The 23,201-nt window shown below is 45.1% G+C and overlaps 1 protein-coding gene across 7 annotated transcripts in view; it reads left to right on the top strand.

Moving 5' to 3' along the window:
• Positions 1–23,201, top strand: part of COL19A1 (collagen type XIX alpha 1 chain) — a 1,277,374-nt gene that overhangs the window by 948,643 nt on the left and 305,530 nt on the right. For all 7 annotated transcript variants that reach the window (XM_063916766.1, XM_063916758.1, XM_063916759.1 and 4 more), the window contains one exon: positions 8,634–8,687. In XM_063916766.1, the coding sequence (XP_063772836.1) occupies positions 8,634–8,687 (54 nt within the window). The remainder of the gene's footprint in view (positions 1–8,633; positions 8,688–23,201) is intronic.

Here is a 23,201-nt window from a genome sequence, read left to right on the forward strand (position 1 = left end):
CGGTAGTTCACGGCTGTGGCTACCTCTGTGTCGGCACTCGGCAGCCCGTCCATAATTGTATATACCACCTAACCGTGGTTTTTTTTTCTTTCTTTATACAAACATACTAGTTACGAGTATACTATCTCTTTATCAACCAGTCTATATATTAGCAGCAGACACAGTACAGTGCGGTAGTTCACGGCTGTGGCTACCTCTGTGTCGGCACTCGGCAGCCCGTCCATAATTGTATATACCACCTAACCGTGGTTTTTTTTTCTTTCTTTATACATACATACTAGTTACGAGTATACTATCTCTTTATCAACCAGTCTATATATTAGCAGCAGACACAGTACAGTGCGGTAGTTCACGGCTGTGGCTACCTCTGTGTCGGCACTCGGCAGCCCGTCCATAATTGTATATACCACCTAACCGTGGTTTTTTTTTCTTTCTTTATACATACATACTAGTTACGAGTATACTATCTCTTTATCAACCAGTCTATATATTAGCAGCAGACACAGTACAGTGCGGTAGTTCACGGCTGTGGCTACCTCTGTGTCGGCACTCGGCAGCCCGTCCATAATTGTATACTAGTATCCAATCCATCCATCTCCATTGTTTACCTGAGGTGCCTTTTAGTTGTGCCTATTAAAATATGGAGAACAAAAATGTTGAGGTTCCAAAATTAGGGAAAGATCAAGATCCACTTCCACCTCGTGCTGAAGCTGCTGCCACTAGTCATGGCCGAGACGATGAAATGCCAGCAACGTCGTCTGCCAAGGCCGATGCCCAATGGCATAGTACAGAGCATGTCAAAACCAAAACACCAAATATCAGTAAAAAAAGGACTCCAAAACCTAAAATAAAATTGTCGGAGGAGAAGCGTAAACTTGCCAATATGCCATTTACCACACGGAGTGGCAAGGAACGGCTGAGGCCCTGGCCTATGTTCATGGCAAGTGGTTCAGCTTCACATGAGGATGGAAGCACTCAGCCTCTCGCTAGAAAACTGAAAAGACTCAAGCTGGCAAAAGCACCGCAAAGAACTGTGCGTTCTTTGAAATCCCAAATCCACAAGGAGAGTCCAATTGTGTCGGTTGCGATGCCTGACCTTCCCAACACTGGACGTGAAGAGCATGCGCCTTCCACCATTTGCACACCCCCTGCAAGTGCTGGAAGGAGCACCCGCAGTCCAGTTCCTGATAGTCAGATTGAAGATGTCAGTGTTGAAGTACACCAGGATGAGGAGGATATGGGTGTTGCTGGCGCTGGGGAGGAAATTGACCAGGAGGATTCTGATGGTGAGGTGGTTTGTTTAAGTCAGGCACCCGGGGAGACACCTGTTGTCCGTGGGAGGAATATGGCCGTTGACATGCCAGGTGAAAATACCAAAAAAATCAGCTCTTCGGTGTGGAGGTATTTCACCAGAAATGCGGACAACAGGTGTCAAGCCGTGTGTTCCCTTTGTCAAGCTGTAATAAGTAGGGGTAAGGACGTTAACCACCTCGGAACATCCTCCCTTATACGTCACCTGCAGCGCATTCATAATAAGTCAGTGACAAGTTCAAAAACTTTGGGTGACAGCGGAAGCAGTCCACTGACCAGTAAATCCCTTCCTCTTGTAACCAAGCTCACGCAAACCACCCCACCAACTCCCTCAGTGTCAATTTCCTCCTTCCCCAGGAATGCCAATAGTCCTGCAGGCCATGTCACTGGCAATTCTGACGAGTCCTCTCCTGCCTGGGATTCCTCCGATGCATCCTTGCGTGTAACGCCTACTGCTGCTGGCGCTGCTGTTGTTGCCGCTGGGAGTCGATGGTCATCCCAGAGGGGAAGTCGTAAGCCCACTTGTACTACTTCCAGTAAGCAATTGACTGTTCAACAGTCCTTTGCGAGGAAGATGAAATATCACAGCAGTCATCCTACTGCAAAGCGGATAACTGAGGCCTTGGCATCCTGGGTGGTGAGAAACGTGGTTCCGGTATCCATCATTACTGCAGAGCCAACTAGAGACTTGTTGGAGGTACTGTGTCCCCGGTACCAAATACCATCTAGGTTCCATTTCTCTAGGCAGGCGATACCGAAAATGTACACAGACCTCAGAAAAAGAGTCACCAGTGTCCTAAAAAATGCAGCTGTACCCAATGTCCACTTAACCACGGACATGTGGACAAGTGGAGCAGGGCAGGGTCAGGACTATATGACTGTGACAGCCCACTGGGTAGATGTATGGACTCCCGCCGCAAGAACAGCAGCGGCGGCACCAGTAGCAGCATCTCGCAAACGCCAACTCTTTCCTAGGCAGGCTACGCTTTGTATCACCGCTTTCCAGAATACGCACACAGCTGAAAACCTCTTACGGCAACTGAGGAAGATCATCGCGGAATGGCTTACCCCAATTGGACTCTCCTGTGGATTTGTGGCATCGGACAACGCCAGCAATATTGTGTGTGCATTAAATCTGGGCCAATTCCAGCACGTCCCATGTTTTGCACATACCTTGAATTTGGTGGTGCAGAATTTTTTAAAAAACGACAGGGGCGTGCAAGAGATGCTGTCGGTGGCCAGAAGAATTGCGGGACACTTTCGGCGTACAGGCACCACGTACAGAAAACTGGAGCACCACCAAAAACTACTGAACCTGCCCTGCCATCATCTGAAGCAAGAAGTGGTAACGAGGTGGAATTCAACCCTCTATATGCTTCAGAGGTTGGAGGAGCAGCAAAAGGCCATTCAAGCCTATACAATTGAGCACGATATAGTAGGTGGAATGCACCTGTCTCAAGTGCAGTGGAGAATGATTTCAACGTTGTGCAAGGTTCTGATGCCCTTTGAACTTGCCACACGTGAAGTCAGTTCAGACACTGCCAGCCTGAGTCAGGTCATTCCCCTCATCAGGCTTTTGCAGAAGAAGCTGGAGGCATTGAAGGAGGAGCTAACACGTAGCGATTCCGCTAGGCATGTGGGACTTGTGGATGCAGCCCTTAATTCGCTTAACAAGGATTCACGGGTGGTCAATCTGTTGAAATCAGAGCACTACATTTTGGCCACCGTGCTCGATCCTAGATTTAAAGCCTACCTTGGATCTCTCTTTCCGGCAGACACAGGTCTGCTGGGGTTGAAAGACCTGCTGGTGACAAAATTGTCAAGTCAAGCGGAACGCGACCTGTCAACATCTCCTCCTTCACATTCTCCCGCAACTGGGGGTGCGAGGAAAAGGCTCAGAATTCCGAGCCCACCCGCTGGCGGTGATGCAGGGCAGTCTGGAGCGACTGCTGATGCTGACATCTGGTCCGGACTGAAGGACCTGACAACGATTACGGACATGTCGTCTACTGTCACTGCATATGATTCTCTCAACATTGATAGAATGGTGGAGGATTATATGAGTGACCGCATCCAAGTAGGCATGTCACACAGTCCGTACTTATACTGGCAGGAAAAAGAGGCAATTTGGAGGCCCTTGCACAAACTGGCTTTATTCTACCTAAGTTGCCCTCCCACAAGTGTGTACTCCGAAAGAGTGTTTAGTGCCGCCGCTCACCTTGTCAGCAATCGGCGTACGAGGTTACATCCAGAAAATGTGGAGAAGATGATGTTCATTAAAATGAATTATAATCAATTCCTCCGCGGAGACATTGACCAGCAGCAATTGCCTCCACAAAGTACACAGGGAGCTGAGATGGTGGATTCCAGTGGGGACGAATTGATAATCTGTGAGGAGGGGGATGTACACGGTGATATATCGGAGGGTGAAGATGAGGTGGACATCTTGCCTCTGTAGAGCCAGTTTGTGCAAGGAGAGATTAATTGCTTCTTTTTTGGGGGGGGTCCAAACCAACCCGTCATATCAGTCACAGTCGTGTGGCAGACCCTGTCACTGAAATGATGGGTTGGTTAAAGTGTGCATGTCCTGTTTTGTTTATACAACATAAGGGTGGGTGGGAGGGCCCAAGGACAATTCCATCTTGCACCTCTTTTTTCTTTTCTTTTTCTTTGCATCATGTGCTGATTGGGGAGGGTTTTTTGGAAGGGACATCCTGCGTGACACTGCAGTGCCACTCCTAGATGGGCCCGGTGTTTGTGTCGGCCACTAGGGTCGCTAATCTTACTCACACAGTCAGCTACCTCATTGCGCCTCTTTTTTTCTTTGCGTCATGTGCTGTTTGGGGAGGGTTTTTTGGAAGGGACATCCTGCGTGACACTGCAGTGCCACTCCTAGATGGGCCCGGTGTTTGTGTCGGCCACTAGGGTCGCTAATCTTACTCACACAGTCAGCTACCTCATTGCGCCTCTTTTTTTCTTTGCGTCATGTGCTGTTTGGGGAGGGTTTTTTGGAAGGGACATCCTGCGTGACACTGCAGTGCCACTCCTAGATGTGCCCGGTGTTTGTGTCGGCCACTAGGGTCGCTAATCTTACTCACACAGTCAGCTACCTCATTGCGCCTCTTTTTTTCTTTGCGTCATGTGCTGTTTGGGGAGGGTTTTTTGGAAGGGACATCCTGCGTGACACTGCAGTGCCACTCCTAGATGTGCCCGGTGTTTGTGTCGGCCACTAGGGTCGCTAATCTTACTCACACAGCTACCTCATTGCGCCTCTTTTTTTCTTTGCGTCATGTGCTGTTTGGGGAGGGTTTTTTGGAAGGGCCATCCTGCGTGACACTGCAGTGCCACTCCTAGATGGGCCCGGTGTTTGTGTCGGCCACTAGGGTCGCTAATCTTACTCACACAGCTACCTCATTGCGCCTCTTTTTTTCTTTGCGTCATGTGCTGTTTGGGGAGGGTTTTTTGGAAGGGACATCCTGCGTGACACTGCAGTGCCACTCCTAGATGGGCCCGGTGTTTGTGTCGGCCACTAGGGTCGCTAATCTTACTCACACAGTCAGCTACCTCATTGCGCCTCTTTTTTTCTTTGCGTCATGTGCTGTTTGGGGAGGGTTTTTTGGAAGGGCCATCCTGCGTGACACTGCAGTGCCACTCCTAGATGGGCCCGGTGTTTGTGTCGGCCACTAGGGTCGCTAATCTTACTCACACAGCTACCTCATTGCGCCTCTTTTTTTCTTTGCGTCATGTGCTGTTTGGGGAGGGTTTTTTGGAAGGGCCATCCTGCGTGACACTGCAGTGCCACTCCTAGATGGGCCCGGTGTTTGTGTCGGCCACTAGGGTCGCTAATCTTACTCACACAGCTACCTCATTGCGCCTCTTTTTTTCTTTGCGTCATGTGCTGTTTGGGGAGGGTTTTTTGGAAGGGACATCCTGCGTGACACTGCAGTGCCACTCCTAGATGGGCCCGGTGTTTGTGTCGGCCACTAGGGTCGCTTATCTTACTCACACAGCGACCTCGGTGCAAATTTTAGGACTAAAAATAATATTGTGAGGTGTGAGGTATTCAGAATAGACTGAAAATGAGTGTAAATTATGGTTTTTGAGGTTAATAATACTTTGGGATCAAAATGACCCCCAAATTCTATGATTTAAGCTGTTTTTTAGTGTTTTTGGAAAAAAACACCCGAATCCAAAACACACCCGAATCCGACAAAAAAAATTCGGTGAGGTTTTGCCAAAACGCGTTCGAACCCAAAACACGGCCGCGGAACCGAACCCAAAACCAAAACACAAAACCCGAAAAATTTCAGGCGCTCATCTCTAATATAAACGCAATCTACTTAATGTAATATTTCTTTCTAAATTTCTCAATAAGAAATTATTGGCCTAGGGGTGCTGTGAAAAAAATTCTGATATTTAAGGGCGCCGTGATTCAAAAAACTTTGGAAACCACTGGATTAAGCCATCAATCACTTCACTGCATATCTGATATGGTGGTCCTAACACTACTGTACATGATAATAGTACCCACTTTGGGTCATAACTTTGTGTATTGATACATGATAACAGTTATGACCCAAAGTGGGGACTATTATCCTGTATTGTTAGTACCACCATATCACAGATGCCGTGAAGTGGCTGGTGACATATTTATTAACATTATTTTTACTAAAATAATGTGAAGATGGTTGTTTTCACACCCTTTTTACATTATTTTAGTATCACCTGAATGTATTAAGGAGCTTTTTGGAGCAGTTTTCATGAAAAAACTGCTCCAGACCCTTTAACTTATTTTTTTTTTAAACAGATCGCATTTACCAAACTTATAATGAGAAATGCGATCTGGGCAAATTTACAGAAAAAAAAATATTGAAAAAAACCCCAATGAGCCCTGTGATAAAAATGTCAGCTTCAGCTAGCATAAAAAGAGGGCTCACTGAGATGTGCAGCCTCCAGCACAGCTTTCTCTGCCCCTAGGCATATATACTCACATTCCGCAGTGATTGGTGCTCCGATGCACTCCTCTGGCTCAGCTGATCTCCGGCAACTGCACTGTGACCCCAGTTATCTGATGCTGTAAACCGGCATTTGCAGCAGTTTGCAGCGTCAGGTGACTGAGTCGCAGAGCAGGAGATCAGCTGGCCGGAGCCGGAGGAGTGCCGATCCCCAGGTAAGTATGTGGGGAAGGGGGGGTAGTTATGATAGGAGGGTTTGACCCGGCGGTAGCGGCGATGCAGAGTGGCATCACAGGAACAGAGCTTTCTTGCAAACTCTGTCCTTGCATGCAATTATTGATATATCCATGCGATTTAATCAATAATCGCATTGTGGATTCAGTCGATTTTATTACATCACATCCGCATCCTCAGATGTGGATGGTGATAAATCGGTCCCTTAATTATATCTTTACAAATATATGTAACTAAGATATCTGCATTTCTACTACTATATAGGATGTAAATCTTATTTACTGGTGAATTAGAGTGTGCTGAGGGAACTCTGTGTATTTCTTGTCTAGATAAGCCCCTTCATTGCATACACCTGTAATGAACTAATACATTTATTTGAGCAGCTTGCCATTTTTATGTATCAAAAATCCCTTTCAACAGCTGAGGCTTAAAATCCATTAGGTAAAGACTTTCTTCTGTTAACTTTGCCATCTGTGCTACACTTTTTTTAAAAACATTCATATGCACTCAGTGGCCTTTCTCCCTGCTGCTAGTTCAGTTAGTATTATGTTTTGTAGTTGCTTCGCTATTTATTTATTATCAGTTATTTATATAGCACATACATGTTCTGCAGCGCTTTACAGAGCATATTTGGCCATTCACATCAGTCCCTGCCCCACTGGAGATTACAATCTATATTCCAACCCTACCACATGTACATACACATACATTCATGCTAGGTTTAATTTTGTTGCGAGCCAATTAAACTACCAGTTCATTTGTTTATATGTCCAGGACACTTACATTAGGATGTTGGCCATGCGATATGGGTCCCAGGCATTTTGTGTGGGGTATTAAAACAACTTATAAACAAATAAGGAGCTACTCAGAGTGTTTCTACCCTTGCAGCTGTGTAAAATTATATAGTCAGTTTCCAAGGATATAGTTAGTTTCCACAGGGTTAAACAATGAATAAGATAAAGTGAACAGCGCACATTTAGCCTAGAGGCCTAGACAACAAATAAAACTGAGCGGATCATAAATTATATTGGTTAGTTCAGCTGTCAAAATTAAATAGGAATTCTTAATCCTCTAATTAGCCTTATGATGTTATTATTACAAAATGTACCTACATATGCAAATGGGCCTTATATATAGATGTCCATCTTAAAGGTATATTACCAGTCCGTGGCAAATTCCAAAGAAGGCTGTGGACCCTTCTGACACCTCCTAAAGGATCCACAGCCTTCTTTGGAAATTCCAGCATATTCACCATTTGCAATGGGGCACTACCAACTGTGCCTTGCCATCCATCACTAATCTGGTACATTTTCCACAGAACTGATAAGAACCTGTAAGTTAGACATCTATCAATAAGCGTCATTTGCATATCTAGGCCCATATATACAATAACATCATAAGGCTACTTGGAGGATTAAGAATTCCTGGGGTCTAATATTAACTGCTCAACTAACCAATATCATCAAACACTCACATGTGTGCTTCTTTTTATGTAGAATCTGCAGTTTGACGTGCTGGGAAAACCAATGGTTCCCAAAGAAGGCTAATTAATTGAATAGCTTTTTCCCATGCAGTGCGATCACTTAGCTGCGGGGTAAATGTTGCAGCAAATTGAATGCAATTATCATGTCTGTGTGTACTTAGGGAAAATACCTAGCGGCTGGTTTGAAATCCCAGGGGGATTGCATCATTTTCCATTGGTTTTACATAGTTTACTAAGCTCTACAAACTGAAGCAGTTTCCATGAGGAATCATACTTTTTAATAGAAAGTACAGTACCATGCTTTTATTACTCCATTAAAAATTTAGAAAACACAGATATACAGTATGAAGCAGCGGGTTTTAAAAATATCTGGCCCCCCAAAAAATGACTTGCCTGTGACATACAGGTTGTTACATAAAAAAAAGTGCTGCACGGATCTCTATGATCTGTGTATGCTTCTCTACATAATAATGTAAGACAAACACAATAAAAATAACTTGTACCCCAAGTGTAGGCTGGTAGTGAAAACATCAAAGGGACAAAGAGCATAGGGTTCACCAGCCAGAGGACTCTCAATATTTTGTGTACATGAACCACATTCTGCTGTTATGTAAGCTTACATAATATATGTGTTTATGTTTGTATTTTAGGGCGATCCTGGCATTCCTGGGGTATCTGGCACTACAGGACACCCTGGCCCTCCAGTAAGTTCCTTAGTTATACTACGGAATAAATAATTGTGCAATGTGAAATTCAAAGAAGGAAATGCAGAGCAGAATCTATTTGTGCATAGATCTAAGCAGCAAGATGTGGAGTGTGCTCATGAGCACCAGATTACACCATTCAATGGAAGGAGTTGGGCAAAGTGACGAACGATACAGAAACAAACGTTTGCGAATTTGTGAAGAGAGATTATAGGTGGAGTGTAATTTTAGGGCCATGCATCGCTGTGTGGAGGGATGCACAACCATGTCCTCACCAAAAGAAAAGGCCATGGTATTTATATCAGTTCTAAGCTTGTGGACAGTGGTGAGTTGAGCCAGGGGGCAGTGTGCCATCTTCCTCATGGGCCAGTGTAATTTTAATGCTTTGGGGATTGCTTCCTGATTACAGCCATGGACATCTGGCAGGCAAAAAAAGAAAAAGTTCTGCTGTATCAGACTGATTCCCACTCAGTGGCTACTTACTACACCCTCTTTTCTCACTGGTTAACACTTTCCTCAGCTTTCCTTTTTCACATCTTAGCAGGGATGCAGTGTGTAGATGTGAGGAGTGGTGACTCAGTCTCCAGGACTGCCTTATGTATTATTATATTGTGCTTTCTTCAGCAGGTAGGTAAGGGTGCAGTATGGTGGTCCATGGCTGCCCTGACAGAATGATGATCTCTCCAGTCTCCACTTGTAGGGGCACTGTAGCTGTAGTTTGCACAGCCTCTTCTGATGCTCTGCAGCCCGCACCTTTGTTTTCCCTATCTCAGACACTGCAGCGGGACTTCTTCCTCAACTCTAACAAGTTACAACTTTAGGAGATCAAATGCAGTTGATGTGGGCATTTTGGTGTAGTTTGCTGGCTCAGTGCACAGACATGCTACAGAAAACTGCATATTCTGTACAGGGCCGTTTCAAGATCTTGTGGCACCCAGGGTGAAAGTTTCCTTTGGCGCCCCCCCAGGTCAAACACAGTGTGCGCCGGAGGCGTGTGCTAAAATATAGGGGCGTGGCTTCATAGGGAAGGAGCTTGGCCACAGTTATGCCCCCTGTAGTTATGTACCCAGTAGTTATGCCCCTGTAGCTGTGCCCCCAGTAGCTGGGACCCTGTAGATTTGCCCTTAGTAGTTGTGCCCGGAGTAGTTGTGCCCCCTGGTTTGTGCCTGTTTTAAAAACCTGCAGAAATCAACAGGAATTGTGAAGGCTTCTATTATACTAAAAGATGTGAAAAATGTGGTTCTGTGTGTTACAACATTCTAGGGGATATATTTACTAAAGTGCACATTTTTAGAAGAGGAGATATTGCCCATAGCAACCAATCAGATTCTACTTATCTAGCAACTTCTACAAGAAAATAGCTATAGCCTACAATATATAGGGAACATCTCCACTTCTAAAAACCTTCCCCTAGGGCTGGTGAACATTGGGTCAGGAAAAACACATAGTGACACAGAGTGGGCTTCCCAGCACAGCCGGTCAGAGCATGCTGTTTGTCCCCACAACTTTGGGAGCTGGGACTCGGGAGGCCACTTGTCCATTAAGCCTGGCCTGCCGCTGCCCACGCCGTCCACGGAATGCAGAAGCCATCCTGATGCTGTGCATGTGCATGCTCAGTCTGCGCCTCCTTCATGCGGCCGCTTCCGAGTCCCACAATGCCATGCGGTGTGCGATGATGTCAGGCACACCACACGGCATCATGGGAAAGTGGGAGGGAGGGTCAGCGCTGACTGCGCTGAGCTCAGCTGGCAGCTAGCTGCATTAACATAATGGCGCTCCAGGCGCCGTGAAAGCAGGCTGAACACTGTGCGGAAGCACCCTCATGGCTGTGGCGCCCCGGGCAAAAGTCCTGCTTGCCTGCGGCAAGAGCCACTACTGATCCTGTATATAGAAGTTGGGATCATTCTGGGTGGTTACTGTGTGTGGATTAAAACTCAGGGATATTGGGCTGGATGTAATGGAGTCCAAGTTCATCCAACGTGCAGGACATGAAGTTTTTGTTAAAGGGGCAATCATTTACAAGGCATAACCACCCTTTAAAAAAACTGTCTGAGTTGAAAGTACACCCATCTGTGGAGGATAATGTGACCGTTTGTGCATTTCACATGCTCTGGGACCAATGCAAGTATGGGCAATGCAGAGTCATCATATGCATTTCTGTCACATATCCACTTGCAAGGGAAGGGCCGTGACTGAGCTGTAACAGGGTGTTCTCACATAGGCAATGTTCAGTGCAGGCTATGCAGTGTTGTATGGAAGTGTAAGTAGGTATATTTTAATATATCTGTTTTGCACTAAAGGTAGAACTCATGCAATTGTGTACTGAAGGCAGATGCACTAAGCCTTGGAGAGAGTTAAAGGGAAGAGAGATAAAGTACCAACCAATCAACTCCTTACTGCCATTTTTTTAAACACAGCATATAACATGGCAGTTAGGAGCTGGTTGCTTGTTTCTTTATCTCAGTGCCGTAACTACACATTCTGGTGCCCTGTGTCAGAAAAAGAATTGGTTCCACATATCCCACCATATTTAAAATAGGGATAGTGCACACCAAAAATATAAATTGGTGTAGCTTTATGGGGAAGAGGCACGGCCACAGAATAGTACCAATTCACATTACACGGCACAGTAGTGTCCGTTATTCACATTACACAGCACAGTAGTGTATCCAGATATATAGCGGAGCATCGTGCTGTGTGTACGGGCGCTCAGAAGACCACCTATTTACTTGCTGTAGAGGCTGATGGTGACTGACATCACAACTATGTGGGCACATGTAAATGCCCGCCCAGTTGTGATGTCAGACACGACATTTCAGGCTGACGATTGGTAAGTGTGTATGCACTTACCAATCATCACATAGGTCAGTGGATCAAATGAACAGCCAATCCATCATCCTAGTGTGTCCCCAGCATTAGTTTATGTCTACCAAAAGTGTATAAACAGGTGTGGTCCACTCACAAAGTCTGTGAATGGGCAAATATACACATTTAGGGGGAAATTTACTAAGCTCCCGATTTTGACCGAGATGCCGTTTTTTCATCAAAGTGTCATCTCGGTAATTTACTAAACACTAATCACGGCAGAGATGAGGGCATTCGTAATTTTTTGCAAGTCCAAGTAAAAAATTACGAATGAATACACCATCGGTCAAAACGCGGCTGTTTAAGTATGAATCTCGGTCATTTACTAAGAAGTGCAAAGCAAAAAACAAACAAACACTGCCGTGAAAAATTACAACTCGTAAAAAAGTGCTAAAAAAAACCAGACCTTTTTTTTTTATTCGTGATTGGATAGGCATGCACGGATCCATGAGATCCGTGCATGTATATCAGTGGGAAGGGGTGGGAAAGTGCTTATTTTTTCAAAAAAAATTGCGTGGGGTCCCCCCTCCTAAGCATAACCAGCCTCGGGCTCTTTGAGCCGATCCTGGTTGCAGAAATATGGGGAAAAAAATGACAGGGGTTCCCCCATATTTAAGCAACCAGCATCGGGCTCTGCGCCTGGTCCTGGTCCCAAAAATACGGGGGACAAAAAGAGTAGGGGTCCCCCGTATTTTTAAAACCAGCACCGGGCTCCACTAGCTGGACAGATAATGCCACAGCCGGGGGTCACTTTTATATAGTGCCCTGCGGCCGTGGCATCAAAAATCCAACTAGTCACTCCTGGCCGGGGTACCCTGGGGGAGTGGGGACCCCTTCAATCAAGGGGTCCCCCCCCCAGCCACCCAAGGGCCAGGGGTGAAGCCCGAGGCTGTCCCCCCCATCCAATGGGCTGCGGATGAGGAGGCTGATAGCCTTTGTTGTAAAAGAAAAGATATTGTTTTTAGTAGCAGTCCTACAAGGCCCAGCAAGCCTCCCCCGCATGCTGGTACTTGGAGAACCACAAGTACCAGCATGCGACGGAAAAACGGGCCCGCTGGTACCTGTAGTACTACTACTAAAAAAATACCCAAAAAAAGACAAGACACACACACCGTGAAAGTATAATTTTATTACATACATACACATATACATACATACTTACCTTAAGTTCCCACGCAGGTCGGTCCTCTTCTCCAGTAGAATCCAAGGGGTACCTGTTGAAGAAATTATACACACGAGATCCAGGTGTCCAGGCTCCTCGGGAAATCCAGGGGTAATCCACGTACTTGCATAAAATAAGAAAACGGAAAGCCGAGCCACGAACTGAAAGGGGCCCCATGTTTTCACATGGGACTCCTTTCCACGAATGCCAGAAACCCACTCTGACTGATGTCTAAGTGGGTTTCTTCAGCCAATCAGGGAGTGCCACGTTGTAGCACTCTCCTGATCGGCTGTGTGCTCCTGTCCTCACTGACAGGCAGCACACGGCAGTGTTACAATGTAGCGCCTATGCGCTACATTGTAACCAATGATGGGAACTTTCTGCCCTGCGGTTGACCTAAAGTGACGTCACCGCTGAGCAGAAAGTTCCCATCATTGGTTACAATGTAGCGCATAGGCGCTACATTGTAACACTGCCGTGTGCTGCCTGTCAGTGAGGACAGGAGCACACAGCCGATCAGGAGAGTGCTACAACGTGGCACTCCCTGATTGGCTGAAGAAACCCACTTAGACATCAGTCAGAGTGGGTTTCTGGCATTCGTGGAAAGGAGTCCCATGTGAAAACATGGGGCCCCTTTCAGTTCGTGGCTCGGCTTTCCGTTTTCTTATTTTATGCAAGTACGTGGATTACCCCTGGATTTCCCGAGGAGCCTGGACACCTGGATCTCGTGAGTATAATTTCTGCAACAGGTACCCCTTGGATTCTACTGGAGAAGAGGACCGACCTGCGTGGGAACTTAAGGTAAGTATGTATGTATGTGTGTATGTATGTAATAAAATTATACTTTCACGGTGTGTGTGTCTTGTCTTTTTTTGGGTATTTTTTTAGTAGTAGTACTACAGGTACCAGCGGGCCCGTTTTTCCGTCGCATGCTGGTACTTGTGGTTCTCCAAGTACCAGCATGCGGGGGAGGCTTGCTGGGCCTTGTAGTACTGCTACTAAAAACAATATCTTTTCTTTTACAACAAAGGCTATCAGCCTCCCCATCCGCAGCCCATTGGATGGGGGGGGACAGCCTCGGGCTTCACCCCTGGCCCTTGGGTGGCTGGGGGGGGGGGACCCCTTGATTGAAGGGGTCCCCACTCCCCCAGGGTACCCCGGCCAGGAGTGACTAGTTGGATTTTTGATGCCACGGCCGCAGGGCACTATATAAAAGTGACCCCCGGCTGTGGCATTATCTGTCCAGCTAGTGGAGCCCGGTGCTGGTTTTAAAAATACGGGGGACCCCTACTCTTTTTGTCCCCCGTATTTTTGGGACCAGGACCAGGCGCAGAGCCCGATGCTGGTTGCTTAAATATGGGGGAACCCCTGTCATTTTTTTCCCCATATTTTTGCAACCAGGATCGGCTCAAAGAGCCCGAGGCTGGTTATGCTTAGGAGGGGGGACCCCACGCATTTTTTTTTATTATTTTACAGTGTTTAATTAAAAAAAAAACCCCAGCACGGATCACACAGATCCGGCCGAGATTGATTGTAAAAAAAGTCGGCAGTGTTTTGCTAATCACTGCCGTAAAAATAGAAAAAAAACCACGAATGACATCGACATCGGAACAAAAGAAAAACCCGAATACGACAGCTTAGTAAATTAGTCGTAATCAATTCAAAAAGTTGCAGTTTTACACTTTCGATGTCATTCGTGATTGAACTTTGACCTGAAACGGGAAAATACGAATCTTAGTAAATGTACCCCTTAGTGTCTGCCCTGCAATGTGCATTACAGTTATGATACAATCAACTCTGCATCAGCCTGTGTGCCTCTTAATAGTTATTTGATTTACCCCTCTGCACAGGAAGAAAATACTGCTCAAACTCCCAACTACTGTATAATTTATTTTGTAGTTTATGTAATTAATAAATACTGACATTAGTCAAGTCACTACTTGCTAGAGAGTACTTACAGTATAGTGCTAGTCCTCAGCCTGTACTAGTAATGCGCTATTGTGCTCAAAATGGAGACCATTATATTCCATATTCAGTGACCGTACCAGTTTATGCTTCTTGGGAATTGACAAGTATTTTGAAGCGTAAAGTTTGGAGAAATGATCTAGGAAATAGTTGAGTAGTAACTTGCATCTTCCTCTTCTTGCTGTCTGACAGGTGCTGAGATGTATTATTAGCTCCTTTGAAATGTCACCTTTCTCATTGTCTGTACTGCCTTACTTGTACTGAAACGGCTTACTGTCTTATGGCTGCAATGTTTCATTTGTGAACAACTGGCATGCTTTTACACACCTGAGAGAATTTATCCGCAACAGGTGAACATAAATTTTGTGACCCTTCCAACAAATAATCTGCACTTGAAATTATATAGAGCATCTTCATCTGCTGAATCTAAAAATCAAGATGACTTAATATTCTCACAGAACTCGTATATTTTTTGCATTTCTATAATATATATTGTGAAATATTTTCCTGAATGCTTAATGATGTTTAATCGTGGAACAAGCTAGGTTCACATGTCACAAACTATTTCTATTTAAAAGCATTTACTTTTCTGCAGTAAAGTTTTCTGCATAGTTTGAGAGCCCTATATGATGAAGGGTAGACACACAGGCACTTACTGTGCTCTCCTTTTGTGTTCATGGTCCGTTAAGCTTTCTAGAAATTGTCAGTATGTACAGACAATGCACTCGCTGTAGACATCCAGGGAACTCTCTTTGACAGCTCTTTAAGCAGCAGTTACCACATCTACAAACATATGGCGGTTGCATAGGAAACATGCAATGGGTATAACCATTATGATGTGTAGCATGTGATTGTCAGGCTTTTAAAAGCAGTAATAACTGAAATACACATGTAACAGACAGCCAGGTATGATTAACATTCTTACAGGACCTCATCTACCATGTGAGACACGTGTTATGCAGGTGACCTTTGTAATGTTGATTTACGTAGACTTCACAAAACTCTTTTTAGATTTTCCTCATTATATGAATATGCTATACACTATTACAGTGCGCATTATTATAAGGCAGGGCCTGATTGAGAGATACACGCAATGACATGATCAGCTGTGATTATGCTCATAGGGGCTTGCGAAAATATACTAGTGGCTCAGTCGCCATCTTGTGCACAGAGAAGCCCACTGTCAGCATCTCACATCTGCCGCTCACACACATAAGCAGGGCCATCGGACCTCTGCATAACCCTATGCAGCATCAGACTGGGAAGCTCTCCTAAGATGCCATGGCCTCTCCAGCTGTGAGCAAATTTGCAGTAGCTGACTATGGAATACCAATAAAATGCTCCCAACACACCTGTGTTTTTCCAGCCACCCCCGTTACCTCCCCCAAATGCTGACTACTTGTCACTCATTTTGCAAATAAATCCTCTGTGCATGCACTGTAGCTGTGCAATTGCTGCGCGTGTGCATGGCGGATTTGATGATAATTGCTCCACTGCCTCCAGCATCGACAGTGCATGTACCTGTGCATCAGGCCCATAGTTACTAGGTTTGTGTTTATAGAACTGCTTACTTTGTACTAAGGACTTATGAAGCAATACTGGGCACAAATATTCTGCAATTAAAAATTGTTCTATATTCGTGTGTCCAAGTGGCCGTGTCACTGGTATGATGAGCGTGGCTTCATCTGTATACAGTTGCCATTTTTAGCGGAATCCGGTCACAATCCAATCGATCAGGATCCCGTCTGCCAAGATATAGATGCCGGAATCCTGACACGGATCGGAATTCCAGAGCTGGCACCCCGACACCCACGATCCCAATCAATACACTGCCGGGGCGCTGGAGAGATAAGCTGGGGAGGGGTTAGGCTGCGGGACTGGGAGGTTTAGTGTTAGGCCCCCCCCTGGGGAGGGGTAGTGTTAGGCTGCATTGAGGGGAAAGGTTAGGTTTAGGCTGCGGGGAGGGGGAGTTGGTTTAGGCATCACCGGGAGGGTTATGGCCGCTAGCATCCCCTCAACCGCATTTCAATCCCAACCCATTTTTAACATCATGCGCTTAACTAAGAACAGGATGACTAAGTTGTAATATTAAGGCAGTACAGATGATCTAATGATTAGCATTACTGCCTCAAACTGTTCGATTCCCGCCATGACCCTAACTGTGTGGAATTTGTATATTCTCTCCATGCTTGTGGGAGCTTCCTCCGGGTACTCCGGTTTCCTCCCACACTCCAAAAATATACTAGTAGGTTAATGGACTTCCAACAAAAAATTATCTCCAGTGTGTAATTGTGCGCGTGTACATGTGTTTAGGGCAGACTAGATGGGCAAAGTGGTTCTTATCTGTCGTCAAATTCTATGTTTCTATATGTTAAAAAGAAGGTGCATACATATTAAGGATGTCAGTTGTTTCCAGTATCTTGGAGTTTGTCTTGGGGTTTACTGCTGCTTAACAGTGGTTGGATATGAGCTGTCGTAGTTTGTCGAAACCAAGGGGAGAGTTCCTGTAGTAAGTGAAAGGGATAGGGAGATGATATTTGAGGTGTTACTACCAGATACAGTTGATTTTGTGTTGTTAAGTGAAGAAGACTGAGTTTGTTCTGGCAGGGAAACCCGAGTTTATTTTTTTTATGAAACATGAATAATGTTTCCTGATAGGGAATACCTTGTTATTATCCTTACACCAGGCATTCCCAACCTCTGTCCTCAAGGCACACCAACAGTCCATCTTTTAGTGATATCCATGCTTGAGCACAGGTGACTTAATCTGTACCTCAGTTATTTTGATTTAGCCATCTGTGCTGAAGTCTGGATAACAGTAAATCCTTGACTATTAAAACAAGTACACACTAGACGATTTTGAACCAATAAAGATAAAGATTTCCCTTGAAATTTCGCCAGCTGCAGAATAAAAGCTATAGAGTATACACACTGAACGATATTGTGAACGATACCGTTCAGTGACATCCCCCCCTCCCTCCCTTGAACATGCGGTCATGAAAGATATAGCCTAAATTGGACTGCATGTTCAGTTACTAAAGATAAACAATAACGACCTGCGGTAGTGCGCATCGTTATCATGTATACACACTAGAGATGTGCACCGGAAATTTTTCGGGTTTTGGTTTTGGATTCGGTTCCGCTGCCGTGTTTTGGATTCGGACGCGTTTTGGCAAAACCTCCCTGAAATTTTTTTGGCGGATTCGGGTGTGTTTTGGATTCAGGTTTTTTTTTCAAAAACAGCTTAAATCATAGCATTTTGGGGTAATTTTGATCCTATAGTATTATTAACCTCAATAACCACAATTTCCACTAATTTCCATTCTATTCTGAACACCTCACAATACTATTTTTAGTCCTAAGATTTTCACAGAGGTCGCTGGATGACTAAGCTAAACGACCCAAGAGGGCGGCACAAACACCTGGCCCATCTAGGAGTGGGACTGCAGTGTCAGACAGGATGGAACTTAAAAAAATTGGCCCCAAACAGCACATGATGCAAAGAAAAGAGAAAAAGAGGTGCACTGTGGTCACTGGACAGCTAAGCTAAGCGACACAAACACCTCAATATCACAGGAATTATTCGTTCTAATCAATGGTATTATTGGTCCAAATCACTGGAAGAAAAGGACAAAATCACTGGAATTATTTGTTCTAATCAATGGTATTATTGGTTCAAATCACTGGAAGAAAATGACAAAATCACTGGAATTATTCGTTCTTATCAATGGTATTATTGGTCCAAATCACTGGAAGAAAATGACAAAATCACTGGAATTATTTGGCAAGATCACTGTAATTAATAATTATAAATCACTGATATTAATTGGTAAAATCTCTCTATCGCCTGCCTAATGAAGTGGAATCTAGATGGGATTTTGTACCGGGGACACAATAACTTCATCAATTGTCTAAATCCCACTGCACTAATGGCGGAAAACTAATGGCGGCACACGTCTAACAGCGCACTGATTATATTGAGAACTGATTATACTGATCACTGATGATACTACAGATAACTGACACTGAGCAGTGAGAACAGCACTGGACTATTGTACTGTAGTATACTGGTCACCACAATGCAGCACTGACACTGAGCACAGATATTAAGCACTGATCAGGATACTAGAAGTGACACAGAGCTGCAAGATACAGCAATGGCCTACTGTACTGTACTACTATATACTGGTGGTCACCACAATGCTGCACTGTACTACTATATACTGGTCACAACAATGCAGCAGATATTGAGCACTGATCAGGATACTAGAAGTGACACAGAGCTGCAAGATACAGCAATGGCCTACTGTACTGTACTATATATGTATACTGCTGGTCACCAAAATGCTGCACTGTCCTACTATATACTGCTCACAATAATGCAGCACAGAGATAGTATACTTGACACAGAGCTGCAAGATACAGCAATGGCCTACTGTACTGTACTATATATGTATACTGCTGGTCACCAAAATGCTGCACTGTCCTACTATATACTGCTCACAATAATGCAGCACAGAGATAGTATACTTGACACAGAGCTGCAAGATACAGCAATGGCCTACTGTACTGTACTATATGTATACTGCTGGTCACCAAAATGCTGCACTGTCCTACTATATACTGCTCACAATAATGCAGCACAGATATGGATATTATACTTGACACAGAGCTGCAAGACACAGCAATGGCCTACTGTACTGTACTACTATAATTATATACTAGTGGTCCCCAGTCCCCACAATGCAGCACACTGAGCACAGATATTTGCAGCACACTGAGCACAGATATGTGCAGCACACTGAGCACAGATTACGGAGCTTTTCAGGGAGAGAACGCAGCCACGTCCTCTCCGTTCAATCTCCAATGCACGAGTGAAAATGGCGGTGACGCGCGGCTCTTTATATAGAATACGAATCTCACGAGAATCCGACAGCGGGATGATGACGTTCGGGCGCGTTTGGGTTAGCCGAGCAAGGCGGGAAGATCCGAGGCTGCCTCGGACCCGTGTAAAATAGGTGAAGTTCGGGGGGGTTCGGATCTCGGAGAACCGAACCCGCTCATCTCTAATACACATTTCATTATATGCACGATAATATCATCATCTTTATCTTCATTGTCCATATCATCCACTTAAATCGTGTGTATGCACCATTATTAGTGTGCCTTGAGGACTGAGGTTGGGATTGCCTGATTTATAGGATAAACCCTGTCCTTTGTTGGAAATGAACAGAGTTAATTGGGGAAAATAAAGGGATAGATTAGTAATGCATATAGCAGATTATTGTTGCAGCATTCCCTGCACGTGATTATTTACAAATGCATTATCTACAATGTATTATCATCTGTGACATCTGCCTTTGTCTCCCCCTCAATCATTTATATATGAAACCTGCACTGCATATTCGTCTACTACAAAGGGTAGGTTTGACCTATAAGGATAACAAGTTATTCCCTACAAGGAGAAACAATACATTTTTCGTTTAAAACTGTGAACATGGTTTTCACCTGAAGCACAAACAATACAGTGTTTATTATTTAACAGCACAGCATTCACTCTATCAGGTAGGAACGCTTACAATATCTGATCTGTAATACAGTACAGTATTATGGTCTGTGGGGGTCATTCATATCTGATCGCTGGGCTTCTAATTTTGCTGTCCTGCAATCAGATAGTTGCCGCCTCCAGGGGGACTGTATATTTGCTGTGCAAGTGTGCGATCCTATATGTACGCTGAGCTGCTAAAATTGGGTCTACTATGCTATGCTGGCGCTCGGGATCCTGGCGCCCAGCATATCGGCGCTGGGATCCCGACCGCCGGTATACCGGCAGTGGGGTGAGCGCTGCAGGCATGGTGGCGCGCCATTCGCACCACGCTATTTATTCTCCCTTTAGGGGTATCGTGGGCACCCCAAGAGGGAAAATAGTTGTCGGTATGCCGGCTGTCGGGATTCCGGCACCGGTATGTTGAGTGTCGAGATCCCGACAGCCGGCATATCAAGTGCCACCCGCTTAAATCCACTTTGTGCAGTCTATGCGCAGCCCAGGGCTTACTCCTACAGTGAGATCATATCAGGCTGATCGGGGCCAGAGCTGACGTCAGACACCCTCTCTGAAAATGCTAGACCACGCCTGCGTTTTTCTGGACACTCCCAGTAAACAGTCAATTACCACCCACAAACGGCTTCCTCCTGTCAATCACCTTGCAAACGCCAATGCAAATGGATTTTTCGCACCATCCCGGCGCTGAGCGATGCCCTTTGTTGCTGTCTGATGTGCGTACGCGTTGCGGTCCAAATGCATGCACAGTTAGTACCTGATTGCCCAATGTGCAGAAACGCTCAGCAGCGATCAGATCTGAGTGACCCCCTATGTTAGAAAAATATTTTAACATAGCCTATCTCCTTATTCAAAAAAACAAATTATTTTATTTTGGGATTGATTGCTTGGGCTAATGTGCTCATTTAAATAGTTCAGTAATTTACTATTATAGAATCAGAATCAGCTTTATTGGCCAGGTATACTTGTGCATGTAGGAATTGTTTGCGGTTACAGTGCATCGCGAGATAACAACATGGAGGGAGGTTATTTAACATGGGGGGTCATTCTGAGTTGATCGCTCACTAGCAGTTTTTAGCAGCCATGCAAACGCATAGTCGCCGCCCACCGGGGAGTGTATTTCCGCTTTTCAGAAGTGCGAACGCCTGTTGGACTTACTCTTCGTGTGCGTTGATCCTAACTTTGGAGGGTTGGCTTTTGACATCACAGACCCGCCCAGCCACGCCTGCGTTTTCTCTGGCATGTCTGCGTTTTTACAAACACTCCCTGAAAACGGTCAGTAGACACCCAGAAATGCCCCCTTCCTGTCAATCTTCTTGCGTTGTGCCGTGCGACTTAAAGCTTTGCAAGAACCTGTACAAAACCACAAAGTTTTTTTGTACCCTTACGTCGCGCGTACGCATTGTGGTGCATTCGCTGCACAGTAATGCCGATTTTTTTTGCCTGATCGCTGCACTGCGAACAACGGCAGCTAGTGATCAACTTGGAATGACCCCCATGGTATGGTATGGTACTTAACCTGTAGACGTACATACATAGCATATTGTACATTACTACGGGAACACTGTGCAAGATAGCATCTCAGTTCATAGCTTCAGGCATTTTAGACATTGTTCAGTAGATGAACAGCTAGTGGAAAGAAGCTTTTAGAGGTTCTGGCCGACTTGGTAGGAATGGACCTACAGTATATCGCCTGCCTGATGGGAGAGTTTCAAACAGGACGTGGCCAGGCTGTAGCTTGTCCGCCACGACTTACCCAGCCCGCTTCTTGACTCTGGACATGTATACATTGTGGACAGAGGGGAGATCGGCCCCGATGACCTTTTATGCCGACCTCACCACCCTCTGTAGCTGCCGTCTGTCACAGTCTTCAGCAGCTCCATACCATACTGTGATTGATGAGCATAGTACATACTCCACAATGGCTGTGTAGAAATTGAGCAGCAGCTTCTGCGGGATGTTGAATTTCCTGAGTTGCCTCAGAAAGAACATTGGGGGTCATTCCGAACTGATCGCACGCTGACGTTTTTCACAGTGCAGCGATCAGGTCACTACTGCGCATGCTTATGCACTGCAATGCGCAGGCGTGTCATACGGGTACACAAAGTGGATCATTGCTGGGCGATGGATTTAACGAAGAATCCATTCGCACAGCCGATCGCAAGAAGATTGACAGGAAGAGGGCATTTGTGGCCATTTTCAGGGAGTGATTGGAAAAATGCAGGCATGTCCAAGCGTTTGCAGGGCGGGTGTCTGACGTCAATTCCGGGACTGGACAGGCTGAAGTGATCGCAGCACCCAAATCTAACTCTCTCTGCACATGTTATATCTGCCTCCCCCCCCCCCTGCAGTGCACATGGTTTTGCCCATTAGAGAACAAATTTGCTGCTGCGATCAGGTCTGAATTAGGCCCTGTGTCCATTATGACAGGCTCTGCGTCCATCTTTTACCAGGACACATTGGGCACAATGAAATAATATTGCCTGTACACCTTGCTTTGCAGAGAAATGATTTAATTTTCTAATGCTTCTATAAATGCACTTTTTGTTTTTCAAGGTGTTTTATTATTCTGTTTATTTACCTTCCAACTGTCCTGTGACGACAAATAAGCTTGTACACTATTATGCAGTCTTCATTGATAAAAATACAAAGGACAAAAAACAAGACTAGAATAGAGATTGAATTGCATCCTTTGATAATTTTAAGCCATGGCGTCAGATGCGTTTGAATAGCTCTGCTTGAAATTCTTGCATTACTATTTATTTCAAGGGTGGATGAAAATCAAATGCAAACCAAATGATCAATGGGTTCTGATAATTAACTTGGCACTTTACTGAACAATGTTCATGTTATGTTATTAAAGAAAATACTAATTAATTTCTTCTTTAATGTGTTTAATTCAAATGATAAGACACTAGTGATAAATCAGCTTCCTTGGAGCTCTGTTGCTGGCTGCGTCTTG

This window comes from Pseudophryne corroboree, chromosome 4 (assembly GCF_028390025.1).
Source record: "Pseudophryne corroboree isolate aPseCor3 chromosome 4, aPseCor3.hap2, whole genome shotgun sequence".
Classification (NCBI taxonomy): Eukaryota; Metazoa; Chordata; class Amphibia; order Anura; family Myobatrachidae; genus Pseudophryne; species Pseudophryne corroboree.